At 47.9% G+C, this 20881-nt stretch overlaps 1 protein-coding gene across 2 annotated transcripts in view; it reads left to right on the forward strand.

Moving 5' to 3' along the window:
• LOC102941373 (scavenger receptor cysteine-rich type 1 protein M130) overlaps positions 1-20881 on the forward strand; it is a 1272625-nt gene that overhangs the window by 1129716 nt on the left and 122028 nt on the right. Inside the window, exons 3-11 of one of the 2 annotated variants that reach the window (XM_037912395.2) lie at positions 2830-3144; positions 13871-14188; positions 14268-14582; positions 17394-17708; positions 18280-18342; positions 18429-18743; positions 19168-19203; positions 19453-19488; positions 19819-19956. The exons of the other annotated variant lie outside the window; for it this stretch is intronic. Of the exons in view, the coding sequence (XP_037768323.1) occupies positions 2830-3144; positions 13871-14188; positions 14268-14582; positions 17394-17708; positions 18280-18342; positions 18429-18743; positions 19168-19203; positions 19453-19488; positions 19819-19956 (1851 nt within the window). The remainder of the gene's footprint in view (positions 1-2829; positions 3145-13870; positions 14189-14267; positions 14583-17393; positions 17709-18279; positions 18343-18428; positions 18744-19167; positions 19204-19452; positions 19489-19818; positions 19957-20881) is intronic. 2 annotated transcript variants of the gene reach the window in all.

Below are 20881 nucleotides of genomic sequence, written 5' to 3' on the forward strand. Positions count from 1 at the left end.
TGTCCTGATGTAAACAGTTTTGTAACTGACAAAAATGTCAGTATGACTCCGCATCTGTTGGGGTTCCTGGGAGCAAATTTCAAGTTGGATACACCGTGGGCTGGAGTTTCCAAAACAAAAATTTAGCCGGATTTCCAATTCACAGGAAATTTTAAAATAGTGACATTTCCTGTACACTGGAAATCCTGCATTTCAGCCAGCTGTACTCATTGCTCCCCTCTTTATACATCCAAGGATCACCTTCGCCATTTTTGCAGCAGCATCACACTGGGAGCTCACGTTCAGTTCTTTGTCTACTATGACCCCTGCAAAGAACATGGACTATATCTGTATTTCTGTGAATATTACATGTACCTCAGGTCCTTTTACTGCTATTTTCACATTTCCTTCAGGGGTTCAAAGGGCAACCCCCGTCTGAGCTCCCCACATGTCCCAGAACGGCAGACAATGGTTTCATAGAACCCAGTTACTGGTTCTTAACTGACAATACAGGTGTCAGGGCTTTTAAACTTTTGCATCTGGCCAACCTGAGCACAAGCCGCCTTCCTTGGGATGGCTCCTGAGGTGGGAAATCTTAAACAGAGAGCATGGGAATTGTTAACAGGGGAGCCCTGATGAACAGAAGGGGTGAGGAAGGGTTTGCAGGGAAGGAGACTGTAACACAATCCCCAGAGGCAGGGGTTCCTGGGGTAAGCTGAGTCACCCTGGTTTTGAGGGAAAAGCTGAGATTTAGGTAAGAAATAGGTCTGTAGGCCTTTATTCTTTTCTCTGTCATTGCTGTGTTCCTATGGATAAATAAAAAATAACACTGTCCTGCATCTGGTACAATTCAATATTTTCATAAATGACTTGGATGATGGAGTAGAGAATACACTGACACAATTTGTGGGTGACATGAAGCTGAGAGGGGGGTCACAAGCTCTTTGGAAGGCAGGGTTAAAATTCAAAATGATCTTGATAAACTGGAGAATTGGTCTGAAATCAGTAAATTGAAATTCAATAAAGACAAGTGCAAAGTATTAGACTTAGGAAGGAAAAATCAAATGCAAAAAAACCCCAAAATAAGGAATAACTGACAAGGGCAGAAAATGATCTCGGGGGTTATAGTGGATCACAGACTGAAAAGTTGTGATGCTGTTGTGAAAAAGGGAAATGTCATTCTAAATTGTCTAAACAAGAATGTCATATGTAAGACACAGGAGGTAATTGTCCCGCTCTACTTAGCACTGGTGTGGCCTCAGCTGGAGTACTGTGTCCAGTTTTGTTTATCACTCTTTAAGAAAGATAAGGACAAATTGGAGAATGTCCAGAGGAGAGCAACAAATAGAGTTAGAGGTTTAGAAAACATGATCTATGAGGAAATGTTGAAATAATTGGACATTTTAAGTTTACAGAAGAGAAGACTGAGAGGTGACCTGATAACAGTCTTCAAATAACTGAAAGATTGTTTGTCAATTGTTGTCCATATCCACCAAGGGTATTACTAGACAATTATCTTAGATTGCAGCAAATGAGATTCAAATTAGATATTAAAAAAAACCACCTTTCTAACCATAGGGATAATTAAGGACTGGAACAGGGTATGTAGGGAGGTTGTGTAATCCCCATCATTGGTGACTTTGCACAACAAGTTAGACAAACGTCTGTAGGGGTGGCCTAGGTATACTTAAACCTCCCTTGGTGTGAGGAGACGGACTAGATCACCTCTTGAGGTTCCTTCCAAGCCTACATTTCTATTATTCTGTGTTTTTATCAGCTATTCAGGCCTGCTGATGTAAAAAAATATTGATCCCTGGTAAATGCCATTTAACATGCTCCTTAGGTACCAGTAGATTGGAAAGAGATTCATCCTCTTCACAGATATGAATAGATATCCTGCTGCTGTCCAAAACCAGAAATGTTTATTGAACACCTCTGCCTTTTCTGCCTCATCATTAACAATTTTACCATCTCCATTTCTAATGGGCCTATAACATTGTTAGGATTTGTTTGTTTGTTTGTTTGTTCCTAATATACTTAAAAAACTCCTTGTTTTTCATAGTTCTCCCAGTCATCGATTTTATCCTGATGTCTTCAGCTTCCCTTATCAGTTTTCTTCATATCATAACTTCTAATGTATGTTGATTTGCTCTAATTCCCACTTTTCAATTTTTTAAATATATTGCCTTTTTATTTCTATTGCTGCCTTCACTTTGCCACTGACGCAGAATGAGCTTTTAGGCAAAGTTTTATTCCAGTGGAGGACCTCAACTCCCAAAGCCCCCTTCATAATTTTCAGCCTTCACATTAAGCCCCGGATGGTTGGAGGAGACAGTGCCTGCTCAGGACGTGTGGAGATGAAATGTGGAAACACATGGACCGCAGTCTGTGATGCACCCGTTGATCTCAAAGTTGCCAACATTATCTGTAATGAACTACAGTGTGGAATAGCTGTATCTATCCCAGGAGCATCTCACTTTGGAGAAAGACAAGGGTTGATCTTGACTGAAGAATTCAAGTGTGTGGGGAATGAATCTCTCCTGTTCTCCTGTCCCAGGATATCACAAGTGAATCAGACATGCTCACACACAAATGATGCTAGTGTCATATGCTCACATAAGAATTCAGCACAATGTCTTTAAAATCCCAATGGTGTGTATTCTAAATTAGGGTGAAGCAATGTACTGATCTCACTGTGTAGGGATCTGGGTTTGATAGGGTTGGATCAAAACCCCAGACAAGCCAAGATAATGAGAAAAGGATCAAATGCCCCAACCTTCCTTTCTTTAACTATTTGCTATAAAATAGTTCCAAGGCTCCCTCTCTAAACCCCTTCTCCCTTCTCCCCAGGGCACACAGGGTTCCGGCTGGTGAACGGCAGCACAGCGTGCTCAGGGAGGGTGGAGATCCAGGTTCTTGGTGCCTGGGGAACCCTCTGTGACTCACGCTGGGATTTACCAGACGCCAACGTTCTCTGTCATCAGCTCGACTGTGGTTTCGCTGTATCGGCTCCAGGAGAAGCGTATTTTGGGAAGGGAACCGGCTCTGTCTGGACAGACACATTTCACTGTAAAGGAACTGAACCCCATTTGAAGTATTGCCTTGTTATCGCTCTGGGGGCCTCTCCGTGCTCCCATGACAATGATGCCAGTGTGGTTTGCTCAGGTAAGTGCAAGAGAGATGCTGGATTAAGGACACCTGCCCTCAGTGTGTGACCCTGCCCCCAGAGCAGGGGAACCTCAGGGCACAGCAAGGGGAGGATGAGCTAGATCCTAAAGCAGAGAAAATAACAGTAAATGTATTAAAGATAAAAATCTAAGTAAATAATATCATCACAAAAGAATAGTTGTGACCTGGGAAAGCCCTGGATTCTCCAGTAAAAATATCAACAACTCTGTCCTTATGTAGGGCAGCAGAGGAGGGGCAGCACCTTGTCCTTCAGGTTACATAAATGTCACCAATTCATTGTCCCCAGCCTTCTCCAATAGTAATTAGAGGGGGAGCTGGTTGTGACTCCCAATATGGAAGTTGCTTCACACTTTCTATGATAAAATATTCTCAGCACCTTCTTGAGAAGCCCTAGCACATTCCTTGATTGCTGCAGCCTTTGCAATTTGGAAAGGGGTCAGTGATGGGGCCAGGGAGGTGCCTTCTCCTCCTGCAGTGAGATTCCTTCTGGGTTTGGCTGAATTATAAACTGCTGAAAATTATCATTTCCCTTCTCTCACGTGAGTTCCTGGGGGTAGTTTTGGTAGCACACCACAGAGAAAGTAGTGCTTTCACTCACTTATCTTTTTTTTTACTTTTTCCACACCTTTCCAACTGAAAAAACTCAGAAGATTTTCCCCTGCTTTCTTCCTTTTTTACTTTTTTCTAACTTTTAACAGTGGAAGAAAAGATGAAAGAATAGAAAGGGGGAGGAAGTGGCAAACCTGTAAATCTGGAAAGGAAAACTGAATGTTTCGTTTTCAAAAGTTGAAATGAATCAACATTTTAGTTAGAGTCCAAGAAAAAATTCTCATTCCATTTCCACATGCCAGTATCTCAGATCTGTTTAAAAACTGAAATACTGCATTCAAAATACTTCACAGGAAAATTTTTGGGTTGTTGACCCACTCTAATAGTTACCTTTGAAAAAAAATTAAACAGCTTTATTTAGTTTATTTAGTCAAAGGTACAAGAATTAGAAAATACCAGAGTTAAGGTTACTTGTGTAATGTTAATTCAGCCCCCCACCCTCCCTTGTGCATATACATTATGATACAGTCTAATTGTATACACACATCTCATTATTCTCACCTACCCCTAGTTCCTGCCTCTTTCAGTGCACTGGGAGGATGGTGCTCAGGGGATGGAGGGGCTGTTGAATATTTCTTTTTAGACTCATCATTCAACCTGTGACCCAGGGCCTTATTCACTCTACAGACTGTACAAACACTGCACTGAATACAGAATTATTAGTTTCTTCATGGACTTTTCTAGGGTGCTCATCACTGTAGTATCAGAGTGCACCATAAACATGAATGAATTTGTCTTCGTAACACGCCGGGAGATAGCAGACTCTTATGATGCCCATTTCAAAAGTGACTTAGGCACTTAGAAGCCCAAGAATAACATTTTCAAAAGTGCCTAAGTGACTTAGAGACTTAAATCCTATTTTCTCCAGTAATGTAGGAGCCCAAGAACCATGCAGACTTCTCCCTCTTGCTGCCTAAGTCACTTCTGAAAATGTCACTTAGGCTCCTACATCATTTAGCTGCTTTTGAAAATTTTACTTACAACAATTAAAGCCAAAATTCCGAATTTGGGGTGATTGGGCAGCTACCTGAGTCCCTCAGGGCCTGATTCTTCAGAGTACTCACCATTTCCGCAGAGCTTTGTGTGTTCAAAGTACTCTCCAGACATTAATAAACCCTCACGGAACTCCAGGGAAGCAGGTGGTAAGTATTATTATTAGCTCCAATTTACCAAAGGTGAAACTGTGAGAGAAAAGAGAAGTGATTTTCCCAAGGCCATCAAGTGAATCAGCAGCGGAGCCAGGATAAAACTCAGTGTTTTGACTCACAGCCCTGTGCTCGTTCCCCCCGACCACACTGCCTGACTGCAGAAGAGCGGAGCAGCCACATCTTGTCTTGACCCTGGCGGCAGTTGCGAGTGCTCAGTACTTCTGAAAATCAGACCCCATGAAAACTAGTTTAAGAGACCTGCTCAGCATCACCTGTGAAGTCTGCGGCAGAGGCAGGAACAGAACTGAGCTCCACTGAATGGTAGTCACTGCTCTTAGCAAGATCATCCTAGTTCTTCCTGCGCTCCCCTGCTCATTCTCTACAGGCCTTCCAGTTTCTAAAGTGAATGAGGCAGGGGTCATACAGGCAAAAGCCTGATGCTGCACAATCCCGATTCATCCATCCTGGGCACTGAAAGTGGCCAGGGCCCTGCAGGAAAAATAATTCACTAGAAAACTTAATTTTAATGGCCAGCCAATCTGGTTCCCTTGTGGCTAAATGGATCCCATCTTATGGATCTATAGATCCGCCAAGTTTTAAGACCCAAAGAGGTCATTGTGGTCATCTGCTTTTCCCCTCACCAAAGGGACCCCTTCTCTTTAATGAAGTTTCAGCTCCCCTCTCTGCCCCATCTTCAAATCCATGTGCAGAGTCTCCATAGGGCTTCTTGACTGGCTGGAACTGAGGTCCTCCTTACAGAGAAACCTACTGCAGAAGCCCTGGATTTCAACCTTCTTCCTAATAATGTACATGTATCTTCCAGGACTGTCTCCCACAAAGCCCAGAGTCGCTGGTGCTGTTACACACCATGACTAAGGCTATAGGGTGCTTCCCAGCACTCTCAACCAACGTCTACTCCCCTCTTTACAACTGATACCTTTGTACCTTGGGGGAAAATCACCTTGCAGTTCTCCTGCTTCTCACAGAGGCTGATACCTGCATTCCTAACTGAATTCCCTCCAGCCCTGCCCTGCCTCTCCTAACTAGCTACCCAGCCCAGACCCCGGTCCTCGGAGGGAACTCCTCAGCACATGAAGATGCTGATTTCTCCCTACAGTTTCTGGAAGGAGAATCCCTTCTAAGGAAAAACAGCTGGTCCCTTCTGTACAAGCTCCATCTGCCATGATCCCACCTGGCCTTCCTGAGGGGCTGTGGTATCCAGTTATAGCCATGAGCCTCCTCAGAAAAACTCAAATCTACTCTGTACCCCCACACTACACTAGTGGCATAGCTAGGACAGGTAACCTGGGTGGGCCCTGGCTTTTGGGGGGTGGGCAATGACGGGAGGGGCACAGGGAGGGGTGCAGGAGGGATCCGGTGGCCTGGGGAGGGGGCAGCATGGAGGGGGGGCTCTCCTCCCCCTACCACTTCCAGCCGGCCCTTACCGCTCAGCAGGCACCCAAAGCTGAGGCTGCCCAGGCCAGCACACAGGCTGCGGGGCGTGCCTAGGGTAACCAGATAGGAAATATGAAAAATTGGACAAGTTGTGGGAGGTAATAGGTGCCTATATAAGAAAAAGCCCCAAACATCAGTACTGTCCCTATAAAATCGGAACATCTGGTCACCCTAGGAATGCCCTTGGGGCCAAGGGGGTTCCCGCTGGGGCTCAAGCTCCACCCACCCTTCCCTACCCTGGCTCAGTATCCGTCAACCCAGCCAAGTCCCTTTCCTGACGGTGCCAGGAGCTGCTGCCCCGGCCTCCAGCCCCAGCACTAGCCCCACCCAGACCTGCCCCCACAAGGCTCACTAGCACTGAGTTCAGAGACCAGCAGGAGAGAGACGCAGCCAGGCTGACGGACACTGAGCTGGGAGTGGGAGTCCCAGCCTGTGGATTCGGGGGACTCCAGCCCTGATTTGGATGGGTCTGGGTGCTAACTGGGTGGGCCATGGCCCACCCGTGGCTACACCCCTACACTACACTAGCTGCATGCAGGTATTATCCTGGTCCAGTCTTAGGGCGATCTCCTGGCTCCGTTGAAGTCAATGGAGGTTTTACCATTGCCTTCAGTGGGGCCAGGATTTCACTCTTCGCCTTGAAATGTTATTTGGCTACCAAGATCCTTGAGCTGTTTGGATCCAGTGCGCACACACTGCACCCGTCAGGTTGCCATACTAGTACACACTGTACCCGACACAGCCAGTGGGTGTGCCCTGCACTGACTCTGCTGTTGTCTTTTAACGTTGCCAGTCTCTCCTGGCTGCACCTAGGTCTGAACTTGGTGAGTAATTCTTAACTTACCACGTTGATGTCGGACTCTCTGATTCTGAGACACACACAAACACAGAGATACACATCCCAAGGGAGTCACAATATTCAACAACAGAGAACGTCCCCTTCCCCGCCCCACACACAACCTGCTTCTTGTGCTATGAATTGATCAGCTGGAATCTCACATTGGACTCAGAGATGACACCACACTTCAGGGGACGGCTCCAGTCAGAACCACCAGTGCCGGGAACTATCTAACACTAGGAGCTCCTGCACTGGACCCAGGTGAACCAAGAAAGTTGCCACCTACTGAGCAAAGATCAGAGGGAACTAAGGGAATTTACCAACAATAACCTGTTCCTGACCACCATGAACCCTGCTCTTCCATTGGCCAAACTCCCTCAAGGCAAACTTGCCTAAATCACTCAGGACCCATCTGCTAAGTGCTTGGGTAGACACTGGCTTCCAGGCATTTAAGCCTGGATAAAGTGACTACAAACCTCAGCAGCCATTCCACCACCACACAAAGAGACAATTTTCCCAATCAGTAATCTGCAGGAATTCCCTCGCTCATTCATTTACAGAGTCTGCTAGGTTTCAGAGTAGCAGCTATGTTAGTCTATATTCACAAAAAGAAAAGGAGTAGTCTCTAAGGCCTTGTCTACACTATGAAATTAGGTCACATGTATAGAAGTCGGTTTTGTAGAAAGTGTTTTTATACAGTTGATTGTGTGTGTCCCCACACAAATGCTCTAAGTGCATGTAGTCGGCGGAGTGTGTCCACAGTACCAAGGCCACGGTCGACTGCCAGAGCGTTGCACTCTGGGTAGGTATCCCACAGTTCCCACAGTCTCCGCCGCCCATTTGAATTCTGGCTAGAAATCCCAATGCCTGATGGGGCTAAAACATTGTTGTGGGTGGTTCTGGGTACATATCGTCAGGCCCCCCTTCCCTCCCTCCCTCCGTGAAAGCAAAGGCAGACAATCGTTTCGCGCCTTTTTTCCTGGGTTACCCGTGCAGACGCCATACCACGGCAAGCATGGACTTCCCTCAGCTAACCGTCACCGTATGTCTCCTGGGTGCTGGCAGATGCGGTACTGCATTGCTACACAGCAACAATTTATTGCCTTTTGGCAGCAGACAGTGCAGTATGACTGGTAGCCATCATCCATGTAGTCCTGGGTGCTCTGTTAACCAACCTCGACGAGGGCAGGGGCACCTGGGCAAACATGGGAATGACTCAGCCAGGTCTTTTCCCTTTTAAGTTTCATCTCATGGTGATTCAGTCCTACCGGCAGTCCTAGTGCACTGTCTTTTAATCAGCAGCCAGGAGAAGATGATGGCTAGCAGTCATACAGCACCGTCTTCTGCCGAGCACCCAGGAGATGACGAGGGCTAGCGGTCGCACTGCACAGTCTGCTTCCAGCAAGATGTATAAAGATAGATGAAGTGGATTAAAACAAGAAATAGACTAGATTTGTTTTGTATTCATTTTCTCCTCCCTCCCTCCGTGAAATCAACGGCCTGCTAAACCCAGTTTTGAGTTCTATCTTTGAGGGAGCCATTCTGTTTCTCGCAAAGCCACCCCCTTTGTTGATTTTAATTTCCTGTTAGCCAACCCAGTAAGCCATGTTGTCGGTTGCCCCTCCCTCTGTCAGAGCAACGGCAAACAATCATTTCGCGCCCTTTTCCCTGGATTGCCCGAGCAGGAGCAGACGCCATAGCACAGCAAGCATGGAGCCCGTTCAGCTCACCGCAGCAGTTATGACCATTGTAAGCACCTCATGCATTATCGTGCAGTGTATGCAGAACCAGCACCTGAAAAACCAGGTGAGGAGGCGATGGCAGCGCAGTGATGAGGACATGAACACACTTTTCTCTAAAACCGCATTCCCCCGCAATTTGGAGATCCTGGTGTTAATGCGGCAGGCTCATGCCATGGAACGCCGATTCTGGGCCCAGGAAATAAGTACAGAGTAGTGGAACCGCATAGTGTTGCAAGTCTGGGATGATTCCCAGTGGCTCCAAAACTTTCGCATGCATAAGGGCACTTCCATGGAACTTTGTGACTTGCTTTCCCCTGCCCTGAAGTGCAAGAATACCAAGATGAGAGCAGCCCTCACAGTTGAGAAGCGAGTGGCGATAGCCCTGTGGAAGCTTGCAACGCCAGACAGCTACCGGTCAGTCGGGAATCAATTTGGAGTGGGCAAATCTACTGTGGGGGCTGCTGTGATGCAAGTAGCCAAAGCAGTCAAAGATCTGCTGATATCAAGGGTAGTGACCCTGGGAAATGTGCAGGTCATAGTGGATGGCTTTGCTGCAATGGGGTTCCCTAACTGTGGTGGGGCGATAGACGGAACCCATATCCCTATCTTGGCACCGGAGCACCAAGCCGGCGAGTACATAAACCTCAAGGGGTACTTTTCAATAGTGCTGCAAGCACTGGTGGATCACAAGGGACGTTTCACCAACATCAACATGGGATGGCCGGGAAAGATACATGACACTCGCATCTTCAGGAACTCTGGTCTGTTTAAATGGCTGCAGGAAGGGATTTACTTCCCAGACCAGAAAATAACTTTTGGGAATGTTGAAATGCCTATAGTTATCCTTGGGGACCCAGCCTACCCCTTAATGCCCTGGCTCATGAAGCCGTACGCAGGCAGCCTGGACTGTAGTCAAGAGCTGTTCAACTATAGGCTGAGCAAGTGCAGAATGGTGGTAGAATGTGCATTTGGACATTTGAAAGCACACTGGTGCAGTTTACTGACTCGCTCAGACCTCAGCGAAACCAATATTCCCATTGTTATTGCTGCTTGCTGTGTACTCCACAATCTCTGTGAGAGTAAGGGGAAGACGTTTATGGTGGGGTGGGAGGTTGATGTAAATCACATGACTGCTGAATACGCGCAGCCAGACACCAGGGCGGTTAGAAGAGCACAGCAGGAAGCGCTGCGCATCAGAGAAGCTTTGAAAACCAGTTTCATGACTGGCCAGGGTACTGTGTGACACTTCTGTTTGTTTCTCCTTGATGAAAACCCACCCCCTTGGTTGCCTCTAAATTCCCTGTAAGCCACCTACCCTCCCCCCTTCGATCACAGCTTGCTTGCAAAGGAAATAAATTCACTGTCATTTAAAAAACCTGTATTCTTTATTGATTGATTATAAAAATAGGGAGATAACTCACAAGGTAGCCCGGGTGGGGTGTGGGAGGAGGGGAGGAGGGAAGGAAAAGGCCAATTTAAAACTTGTTGAATGACAGCCTTCTGTTGCTTGGGCTGTTCACTGGGGTGGAGTGGTTGGGTGGCCGGCGCCTCCCCCCCCCCCCCACAAGTTTTTGGGGGTCTGGGTGAAGAGGCTATGGAACTTGGGGAGGACAGACGGCGGTTAAGCAGCAGCTGCAGCGGCAGTCTGTGATCCTGCTGCCGTTCATGAACCTCCACCAGACACCGGAGCATGTCCGTTTGATCCCGCAGTAGCCCCAGCGTTGCCTCATGCCTCCTCTGATCTTCCTGCTGCCACCTCTCATCTTGATCGTCCCTCCTGTCCTCACGTTCATTGGCCGCTTTCCTGTATTCTGCTATTGTGTCCCTCCACACAGCTCTGTCAGTGCCGGACGATTGCATGAGCTCAGAGAACATTTCATCACGCATGCGTTTTTTTCACCGCCTTATCTGAGATAGCTTTTGGGACGGAGGAGGGAGGCTTGAAACATTTGCAGCTGCTGGAGGAAAAAAAGGGAGTGAAGTATTTAAAAAGATACATTTTACAGGACAATGGCTATACTCTTTCACGGTGAACAATACTATTCACATTACATAGCACATGTGATTTTGGTACAAGGTCGCATTTTGCATCTTATATTGAGTGCCTGCTGCTTTGGTGTTAGAGATCATGCAACGCAGGGCCGGGCAACAGAATTCGGCTTGCAGGCGGCCATGGTAAGCCATAGTCTTTCAGCTTCTGCAACCTTCATAACAGCATCCCCCTCCTTTCCCATACCAAGCAAAGCCCATTGAGTTGGCCATTTAGTGCTGCAGTTTTCCTGTTAATGTGCAGCAGCAGAAACCAAACTAACCCCCTCCCCGCAACCAATTCTCTGGGATGATTGCTTTTCCCCTTCCCCCACTGCCTGGCTGGTATCAGGGAAGATCCCTGCTAGCCAAAAGCCAACAGCTCAGCGCCAATACCCCCCACCTCCCCGCCCCCACGTGGGTAACTGCAGGGAGGATTTCTTTTTAGCCACAGGCAAACAGCCCAATAGGAACGGGCACCTCTGAATGTCCCCTTAATTAAATTCCCCTATTTCGACCAGGTGACCATGAACAATATCACTCTCCTGAGGATAAAACAGAGAGATTGTCATAAATAAAAATGGAAGGGTAAACACCTTTAAAATCCCTCCTGGCCAGAGGAAAAACCCTTTCACCTGTAAAGGGTTAAGAAGCTAGGATAACCTCATTGGCACCTGACCAAAATGACCAGTGAGGAGACAAGATACTTTCAAAAGCTGGGGGCGGGGGGGAGAAACAAAGGCTCTCTCTGTCTGTGTGTGTGATGCATTTGCCGGGGACAGAACAGGAATGGAGTCTTAGAATTTAGTAAGTAATCTAGCTAGATATGCGTTAGATTCTGTTTGTTTAAATGGCTGAGAAAATAAGCTGTGCTGAATGGAATGGATATTTCTGTTTTTGTGTCTTTTTGTAACTTAGGTTTTGCCTAGAGGGATTCTCTATGTTTTGAATCTGATTATCCTGTAAGATATTTACCATCCTGATTTTACAGAGGTGATTCTTTTACTTTTTCTTCAATTAAAATTCTTCTTTTAAGAACCTGATTGCTTTTTTCATTGTTCTTAAGACCCAAGGGTTTGGGTCTGTGTTCAACTATGTAAATTGGTGAAGATTTTTATCAAGCCTTTCCCAGGAAAGGGGGTGTAGAGTTTGGGGAGGATTTTGGGGGTAAAGATGTTTACAAGCGGGCTCTTTCCAGGTTATATATCTGTTAGACACTTGGTGGTGTCAGTGATAAAGTACAAGGGCAAAACATAAAATAGTTTGTACCTTGGGGAAGTTTTAACCTAAGCTGGTAAAAATAAGCTTAGGAGGTTTTCATGCAGGCCCCACATTTGTACCCTAGAGTTCAGAGTCGGGAAGGAAGCTTGACAGAGATAAAGAACGGATGTTGCTTGAATGCCAGCAAACACCAGGACCATACGCTGCCAGGCTTTGTCATGCAATGATACCAGATTTCTTGCTACTAGCATGGTGTGGTAGTGTCCGACCATGGAGGACGGAATAAGGCTGCTCTCTCCAGAAACCTTCTGCAAAGGCTTTTAGAGTACCTCCAGGACAGCTTCATGGAGATGTCTCTGGAGGATTTCTGTTCTATCCCCAGACACGTTAACAGACTTTTCCAGTAGCTGTACTGGCCACAAATGCATCCCAAGTCCTCAGGGCTACTTAATCATTAAAAAACACTTGCTTTTATAACATGTATTATATTTTAAAAGGTACACTCACCAGAGGTCCCTTCTCCGGCTTCGTTGGGTTTGGAGAGTATTTCAGTCAGGGTGATAAAAAGATCCTGGCAGTTGGGGAGAACGGTGTGCTGTGTGCTCTCCCGAAGCTCGTCCTCCTCCTCCTCATCTTCCCCGTCTGCAAAATCCTCAGGCATGGTGGAGAGTACCCCATCATCAGAGTCCATGGACAGGGGTGGGGTAGTGGTGGCGACCCCCGCTAGAATTGCATGCAGCTCAGCGTAGAAGCGGCATGTCTGGGGCTCTGTCCCGGAGCGTCCGTTTGATTCTTTGGTTTTCTGGTACGCTTGTCTGAGCTCCTTAAGTTTCACGTGGCGCTGTGTTGCGTCCCTGCTGTAGCTTCTGATCCTTATGGCCTCGGAGATTTTTTGAAATATTTTGGCATTTCGTCTTTTGGAACATAGTTCTGATAGCACGGATTCCTCTCCCCATACAGTGATCAGATCCCATACCTCCCGTTCAGTCCATGCTGGAGCTCTTTTTCGATTCTGGGACTGCATGGTCGCCTGTGCTGATGAGCTCGCCTGGCCACACAGGAAATGAGATTCAAAAGTTCCCGGGCCTTTTCCTGTACACCTGGCCAGTGCATCCGAGTTCAGAGTGCTGTCCAGAGTGGTCACAATGGTGCACTGTGGGATAGCTCCTGGAGGCCAATACCTTCAAATTGCATCCACACTAACCCTAATTCGAAACAGCGATGTCGATTTCAGCACTAATCCCCTCTTTGGGGAGGAGTACAGAAATAGTTTTTAAGAGCCCTTTATGTTGAAAAAATGGCTTCATTGTGTGGACGGGTGCAGGGTTAATTCGGATTAAACGCTGCTAAATCCGACATAAACTCATAGTGTAGACGAGGCGTTAGGTGCCACAACTACTCCTTTTCTTTTTTGGGTCTGCTAGCAAGCCCTTCTCTCAAGGTCAGAGTGTTACAATCCTAATAGCACCTTCCACTTACAGAGTCAAAAGAATAAGTGTCTTCTAACAGAGGTTGTTCCCTTTAACACTGTGACACATTCTGATCACTGGCTTATGCCTCCTTATTGAGAAACAGTCCATAATTTCATGCACACTCTGTATTATTTCTAGTGTATAACTGGGAGTGTTATTCAGTGTGTTTCCCATCTCTCCTGAGCCCAGGTCATTCTGAATCACTCAGACTGCTGAATGGAGAGAGCCAGTGTGATGGTAGAGTTGAGATTTCCCTCCATGGTGTGTGGGGCAGAGTGCTGGATGACCAGTGGGACATGAACGATGCCAGCGTGGTTTGCAGGCAGCTCCAGTGCGGAGTGGCTGAGAAAGCTTATAACCCCCCTAAGTCTGAGCGAGGAACGGGCCCCGTGGGGCTGAGAAGGGTCCAGTGTGCAGGAAATGAGACTCACCTGACTCTTTGTGACAACTCCACGTCTGAGACAGCCCAGGCAGGAATTGCTGAGGACGTCGGTGTCCTTTGCTCAGGTGATTCATTTCCAAATCTCACAAACATTTTCTGTTCAGTAGGAAAATACATATTAACAGCTGGGATCTATCCCTGCAGGGAGCCGGCGGATCAGACTGGCGAATGGGGCAGGTCGCTGTGCCGGGAGAGTGGAGATTTACTACAATGGCAGCTGGGGGACAGTCTGTGATGATTCTTGGGACCTGCCAGACTCCAATGTCGTCTGCAAACAACTGGGATGTGGACGCGCCATCAATGCAACTGTCTCTGCTTATTATGGGCAAGGATCCGGGCAGATCTGGCTGGACGATGTGAACTGCTCTGGGAACGAATCCAATCTCTGGGCGTGTCCTTCCGGGGGCTGGGGCCAGCACAACTGCAGACACAAAGAGGACGCGGGAGTTCTCTGCTCAGGTCTGTTCTGGGAATGCTCTTGTGAGCTGTGTTACCAGGGGATTTAATGGAGGGGGCAGATGTTTAAGGAGATTGCTGAGAATGATACTTTCTCTGACTGTGTCTGCCTCCCTTTCCCTTGTGTAACTACCTACCAGGGTCACCATTAGAAAGTCCTCAGCTCCCACCCAGAGATACTGGAGATATTGCAAGATTTCCCTAATGTTAGAATGCTGCATCTCAGATATCAGAAGGAGACTATCATGGAAAGCACTGACTGAAAAGGATGTACGGTCCTAGAGGAGAAATAACTGAACATGAGCTCCCAGTGCCGTGTGTGGCAAAATGGGCTAATGGGAACCTTGGATGTATAAACAGGGGAGTAGTGAGTGGGAGTGGGGACTAAATTTTACAGTTGTATATGGAACTGGCGAGACAGATACTAGAATACTGTGTCCAGTTCTGATGTCCACAAAGATTGGAGAGGGAGCAGAGAAGAGCCACAAAAGTGATCTGAGGGCTTGAATAAAAGCCTTACGGTGAGAGATTTGAGATGCTGAATCTGTTTAGTTTATCAAAACGATCAAGAGGTAACTTGATTACAGTGCATAAGTCCCTTCACAAGGAGAACATACCACTTACTAAAGGGCTCTTTAATCTAATGGAGAAAGGCAGAACAAGAGTTGATGGCTGGAAGCTGAAACCAGACAAATTCACATCAGAAATAATGCCCGGGTTTTTAACAGGGAAGGTGATTAACCATCAGAACAAACTACCAGGGAAATGGTGCATTCTGCGTCTCTTCAAGTCTTCCTGTCTAGACTGGAATCCTTTCTGGAAGCTATGCTTACGTCAAACTCAAGCTATTAGGCTCTATGCAGCTGTTTTTCAGAAGGTCATATTATTTGATCTCATGATCCCTGTCACACTATGTGAAGTGGCTCACGGCACTGAGTGCCCACCTCAGGGCAGATGGTGAGAAACAAGGCAATGCCCCAAACTGCTGGTGTGTTCTATAAGTAGATTTCACCAAGCCTGTAACAGATGTGAACTCCTGGACCAAAGTTCCCTCTAATTTTTTACATCCATGTGCGGAATAAATTTTGTTCTGTGCACCAGTCTAGAGGTGATGTGTGGCGGGGTTGAGCCCGAGGGGTTCGGAGTGTGGGAGGCAGTTCAGGGCTGGGGCAGAGGATGGCTGTGCATGGGGTGAGGGCTCTGGCTAGGGGTGAGGGCTCTGGGGTGGGAGTGGGGAGGAGGGGCTCTGGGTGCAGGAGGGGGCTCTGGGCTGGAGCAGACAGTTGGGGTATGGGGGGGTGAGGGCTCTGGCTCAGGGAGTGGGCTATGGGGTGGGCCATGGATGAACGGTTTGGGGCGCAGGCTGCCCTGGGGCTCCGATGAGGAGAGAGAACTCCCACCCCCAGCCCTCTCTTGCTGCAGCAGTTCTGGGGCCAGGAGAGAGACACCTCTTTCCCTGCTGAGGCAGCTCTGGGGTAGGGGGAGAGGTGCCTGTTCCTAGCCGCAGCAGCTATGGGGCTGGGGAAGATTTGCCTCTCCAGTCCAGGCCCCCATGGCTGTATTGCTATGCGACCCTTGATAGCCTGCTGTGCGGACACCTGGCTGCGCAGCTGAGAGGAAACTTAGTCCTGGATCACTAAATCTATCTTACCATGGAGTCACAGACCGTCCCCTTAGACTCTCCAGTCTATCTTGCCACCCAGACAAACTGGACCTAGTTACAATTGGTCACTTACACCAAAAATCACACCACATTCAGGTTCCTTCCAGTCCCAAGAGACCAGTCACTTACCCCAGATCAGTTGGAACCCTAGATCTTACACCAAAGACAATGACTGTAGCCAATCCTGTAATAAACTATGTACAGGTTTATTAACTAGGAAAAAGAAATAAAAGGGTTATTTACACGGTTAAAGCGAGCAAACATATACACACAAATGAGTTACCATTTATATCCTCGGAGTGACAGAGTTGTAGTGATCTGTCAATTCCAAATGTCCTTCAGCGCTGACCCAGGGGTAAACTCTGGGGATCTCTGGCTTCAGTTTGGTGTCTCTAGCCGTGTCATAGTTCAAACAGCCAAAAAGGATGAAAAATCTTCACATCTACTATTTTTATTTCCCTCTTCCAGCCTTCAAAGCAATGGGACGAGGCCTTCTGCATGTACTGCTCCCTGGGTGCGATAAGGCCATTAACCAGTCCTTTATATTGTGATGGTCCCTGATGGCCCATCTGATTTTGATAGTCCTTGCGGATGGACGTGAGGATGATTCCCGTGCCTGAGTTCACAAATTCAGAGCCAACATTTTCAGTTATAAAGCAACGTTTACATATGTTCTTGTAGCATGGACCACAGACTTTACAAGTGAGATTAATGCCTGCAGCAACTAACCAGCATTTCATAAAGTCGAAACACTCAATACATTCTTACAAGACTAATACCTGTTTTGAAAAAAACTAACATACAGGTTTCCTGGTCTGGTCTCCAGCTACGAGATTGTCAGTTCTGAGCAAATGCCTGCAGCCTGGGCAAGAGCTGGCATCTGGCCTGCCAATGTCACACTCCTTTCTGGCCTTAATCTATTACAATCTGTATGTAGCTACTGGTAAATGGTGGCCTTTCAGAGATGCCCCCTGTATTTCTAGGGGGCCTGTGGTGTCTAAAAGAGTCTCTTACTCTTGGAGTGCTTCTGACACTTGCTCCTGCAGAATGATGCACAGGATCGTTAGCAATCACTGGGATTTCACTCTTCACTCCCCAGTTCATTTCAGAATTGGACTATCTAAATTCCCCTTTTGTGCATTTCCTTCTAGAATTCACAGATCTGAGGCTGGTGAGCGACAGTGACTGTGCTGGGCGGCTGGAGGTTTTCTACAATGGGACGTGGGGCAGTGTTTGCTCCAATCAGATGTCTGGAGTCACCCCAGCAATTGTCTGCAAACAACTAAACTGTGGAGACGGAGGGCAGATGGCAAGAGACTTTGAATATGGAGAAGGTTCTGGTCCCACATGGCTGGACCACGTTGCATGCAGTGAGCAGCACAGCTCCCTCTGGCAGTGCCCGTCAGAGCCCTGGGATCCAAAGTCATGTGATAACCGAGTGGAAGAGACCCATATTTCTTGCGCTGGTAAATCTGAAACTACCTACATGCGTGCGTGCAAACACACAAGTACGTAATGTGTTCCATTAATTGACAGGTTAGGATAGAACTTTTGGTGTTGTTCACATCTCAGTGGAGGTAGATTTAAATTTTCAACACAAGATACAAACATATTTTCACAGTCTTTTATAGGAATAAGCATTTGTCTGAGTAACAACAAACATGGAAGTTACTCAATTAATTATAAAGGAGTCCGATGTTACACAGTGAGGTAAGGTAGTGTGAGATCCTAGAAAAGCCTCTCCCTATAGACTATCATTAGGCAGCTCTGTGGTTATTAATTCTTTTGGGATGAGTAATCAGAGACGGACCCAGGCTGTGCAGTTTGGGTCAAGACTGGAATCCCCCACAAGTCTGGGTGCATGTCGGCCTGTGTGTCTGAGTAACAGCTGAATAGAAATTAATTAGGTATTAAATGACCTAAGTTCACATTTCAGTTCATACAGTGCTGAAATTAGGGGTTTAAAATACAGATAAATTCTACTCCCACATCACACACACAACCCAGTGCATTTACCTCAGCTTTTTCTCTCCATAGGAAATAAAGCAAAACCACCTCAGACCCTATTTGCCGAATGCCCGAACTCTCCAAGCTGCACAGGTATCTCTGCTTCTCACTGTCTCCCTCTTGGTCCCTAAGGACTCTCCCAGCTGTCCCAGTAACATGTGAGGTTTCTGCATTTCCAGATCAGGAGAAGTTACGCGTCGTGGGAGGAGAGGACAGATGCTCGGGGAGAGTGGAGGTTTGGTACCGTGGCTCCTGGGGAACGGTTTGTGATGACTCCTGGGACATGGCGGATGCTAATGTTGTATGTAAACAACTGGGCTGTGGCTCTGCTGTATCTGCCCTGGGCGAGGCTGCGTTTGGTGAGGGGACTGGTCCCATCTGGGTGGAGACGTTGAATTGCAGAGGGACAGAGTCATCTCTCTGGGACTGTCCTGCCAAGCCCTGGGGTGAGAGCAACTGTGACCAAAAGGAAGACGCTGCCGTGAATTGCTCAGGTGAGTGACAGAAGATGTTTCTGCTACATGCTCTAATTTTCAGGGAGAAGGATGGATCAGCCCACCCACCTATCCCTTTGGTCCCAGACCAGGCCCTCCCATCTCCTGTGTGCAGGAACATCATGGATGTTGTGGGTGAAACCTTTGTGGGGTCAGATTGGCTCAGACATCAGCCCACAAAACCCCTGCATCCATCCCAGGCCCCACTCTGCTGGTTTGTTATGACAGTCCTCATTGCTGCACAGAGCACAAGGGACGTGGGCCCTAAATCACTAACAAACAGGTCCTGTGCTGTTGTGAGGGAGTTTGTGGAGGTGACAGCTGGAGACAAACAGGGACTCTCAGAGGTGAGGTTCCCCCCAGGGAACAAACGCATCACCTCCCCCTTGCTCCAGGCTCCAACTCTCCCCCTTTCCCTTTGCAGGTCTGACAGAGAGGACAGATTCTCCGAATACCCCAGGTAAAGCATCCCCCTCCTCCCGTCAAGGGTTAAATTTTCCTGGTGCTGGGTCACAGGGGATGAGCTGCAAACTGCAGCCTGAGGGAAGGAGCTCCTTTCCATGGCCTGTAACATCTGAGGGTGATGACAGCTGAGGGAGGTGACAGCTGGAGCCCTCAGGGACTCTCAGAAGGGACATTCCCCCTCCTAACAAACACTGTCACCTCCTCCTTGCTCCAGGCTCCAACTCTCCTCCCTTTTCCTTTGCAGGTCTGACAGAGAGGACAGATTCTCTGAATACCCCAGGTAATCCATCCCCCTCCTCCCATCAAGGGTTAAATTTCCCTGGGGCTGGGTCACAGAGGAGGAGCTGCAAGCTGCAGCCTGAGGGAAAGAGCTCTTTTCCATGTCCTGTGACATCTACTGAGCAGGATGATTCCTGTCTGCTGGCTCCAGCTGACAGAGCAGGGCCCATGATTTAAACAGCTGCCTGTGAGCTGCCCCCATGGTGCACAGACTGTGTCCCAGCCCGTTACCCTGCTGTCCTGGGCTGTGCAATGAGTGACTGGGGAGCTCCCTGGGCCCTCCGATTCTCACAGGATAATCTCTCTCTGTTGCATGTTCGTTTCCATCCAGCTCCCCCGCGCCGCCCTCCGACCGACGGTGGGAGAGTCACGGTGCCCGTGGTCATCTGCATTATCCTGGGGGCCCTGCTCTGCCTGGTCTTAATCATTTTGGGGGTGCAGGTGCGAAGTGCCAGGGCACAGCACAGAGGTGAGTCCTCACTAGTGTCACTGTGTGAAATGCCTCTGCAATAGCAGGGGGACTGCAAGGTGTCAGGGTGAGGGGCGATACCAGGCTGGGTGGGGTGGCCGAGGGTGCCTAACGCCTCTCTCATTTAATATTTCATTAACTGTCTGGCAATGGAACTGCCCAGCCATCAAATCTGGAGATGATACTAACTAGTTTCAGAGAACCTGCATCTGTATCCCCCCGACTCTCTGGTGATCCAGTCCAGGAGCGCCTACTCAGGCCTCCAGCTGTCACCTGTCTCTGGGTGGGAACCCCTTGTCCCACCTCCTTGTGGCCAGGGGTTTTTAAGACTGCACAGCCCCCTGCCTTCCACTGTGATACCACCAGCAAACCAGTCTGCCTACAGGCCAGCCCCCATGCTGTGCTTTCTCCCCAAGGGCTATGAGCAGGGCATTGCCAGCAGCTACAAGTTACTACCCAACTCTCTCTCAGCAGATTACACCTTATTCCTAGGATAAAAGTGTGACAGAGAAAACATTAAAAACAATAAAAATTCCTCCACGCTTGCTGAACATACCAGAATTCACCCATCTTCCTCAGGGGCAGCCTGGTAAACCAACATCCCTCCAATAATTCGGTGTTGGGAACCCTATGGACAGAAGGTCCTGCCCATTTGCAGAATCAAAATGAAGGCCCTGAGTCTTTTTAAACTCAGCCTTTCATATCAGAAGTCCTCCTTTGTCTCTTGATCTCTGGTAACCCACTTTGAACCAGTCTGTATAAACCACCCTGAAGGTTGTTACCTTTCTGGAGTTGTTTACAATCTCAGGGATTCACCTTAATCACTCACCCACCCACCCACACACACACTCAGTGTTTTTTCTTCCTGGAGGAGCTGTGGTAACCCTCCCACTTGCAGTAGAACATAAACCATTCATAGATTTAA

This window comes from Chelonia mydas, chromosome 1, assembly GCF_015237465.2.
Source record: "Chelonia mydas isolate rCheMyd1 chromosome 1, rCheMyd1.pri.v2, whole genome shotgun sequence".
NCBI lineage: Eukaryota > Metazoa > Chordata > Testudines > Cheloniidae > Chelonia > Chelonia mydas.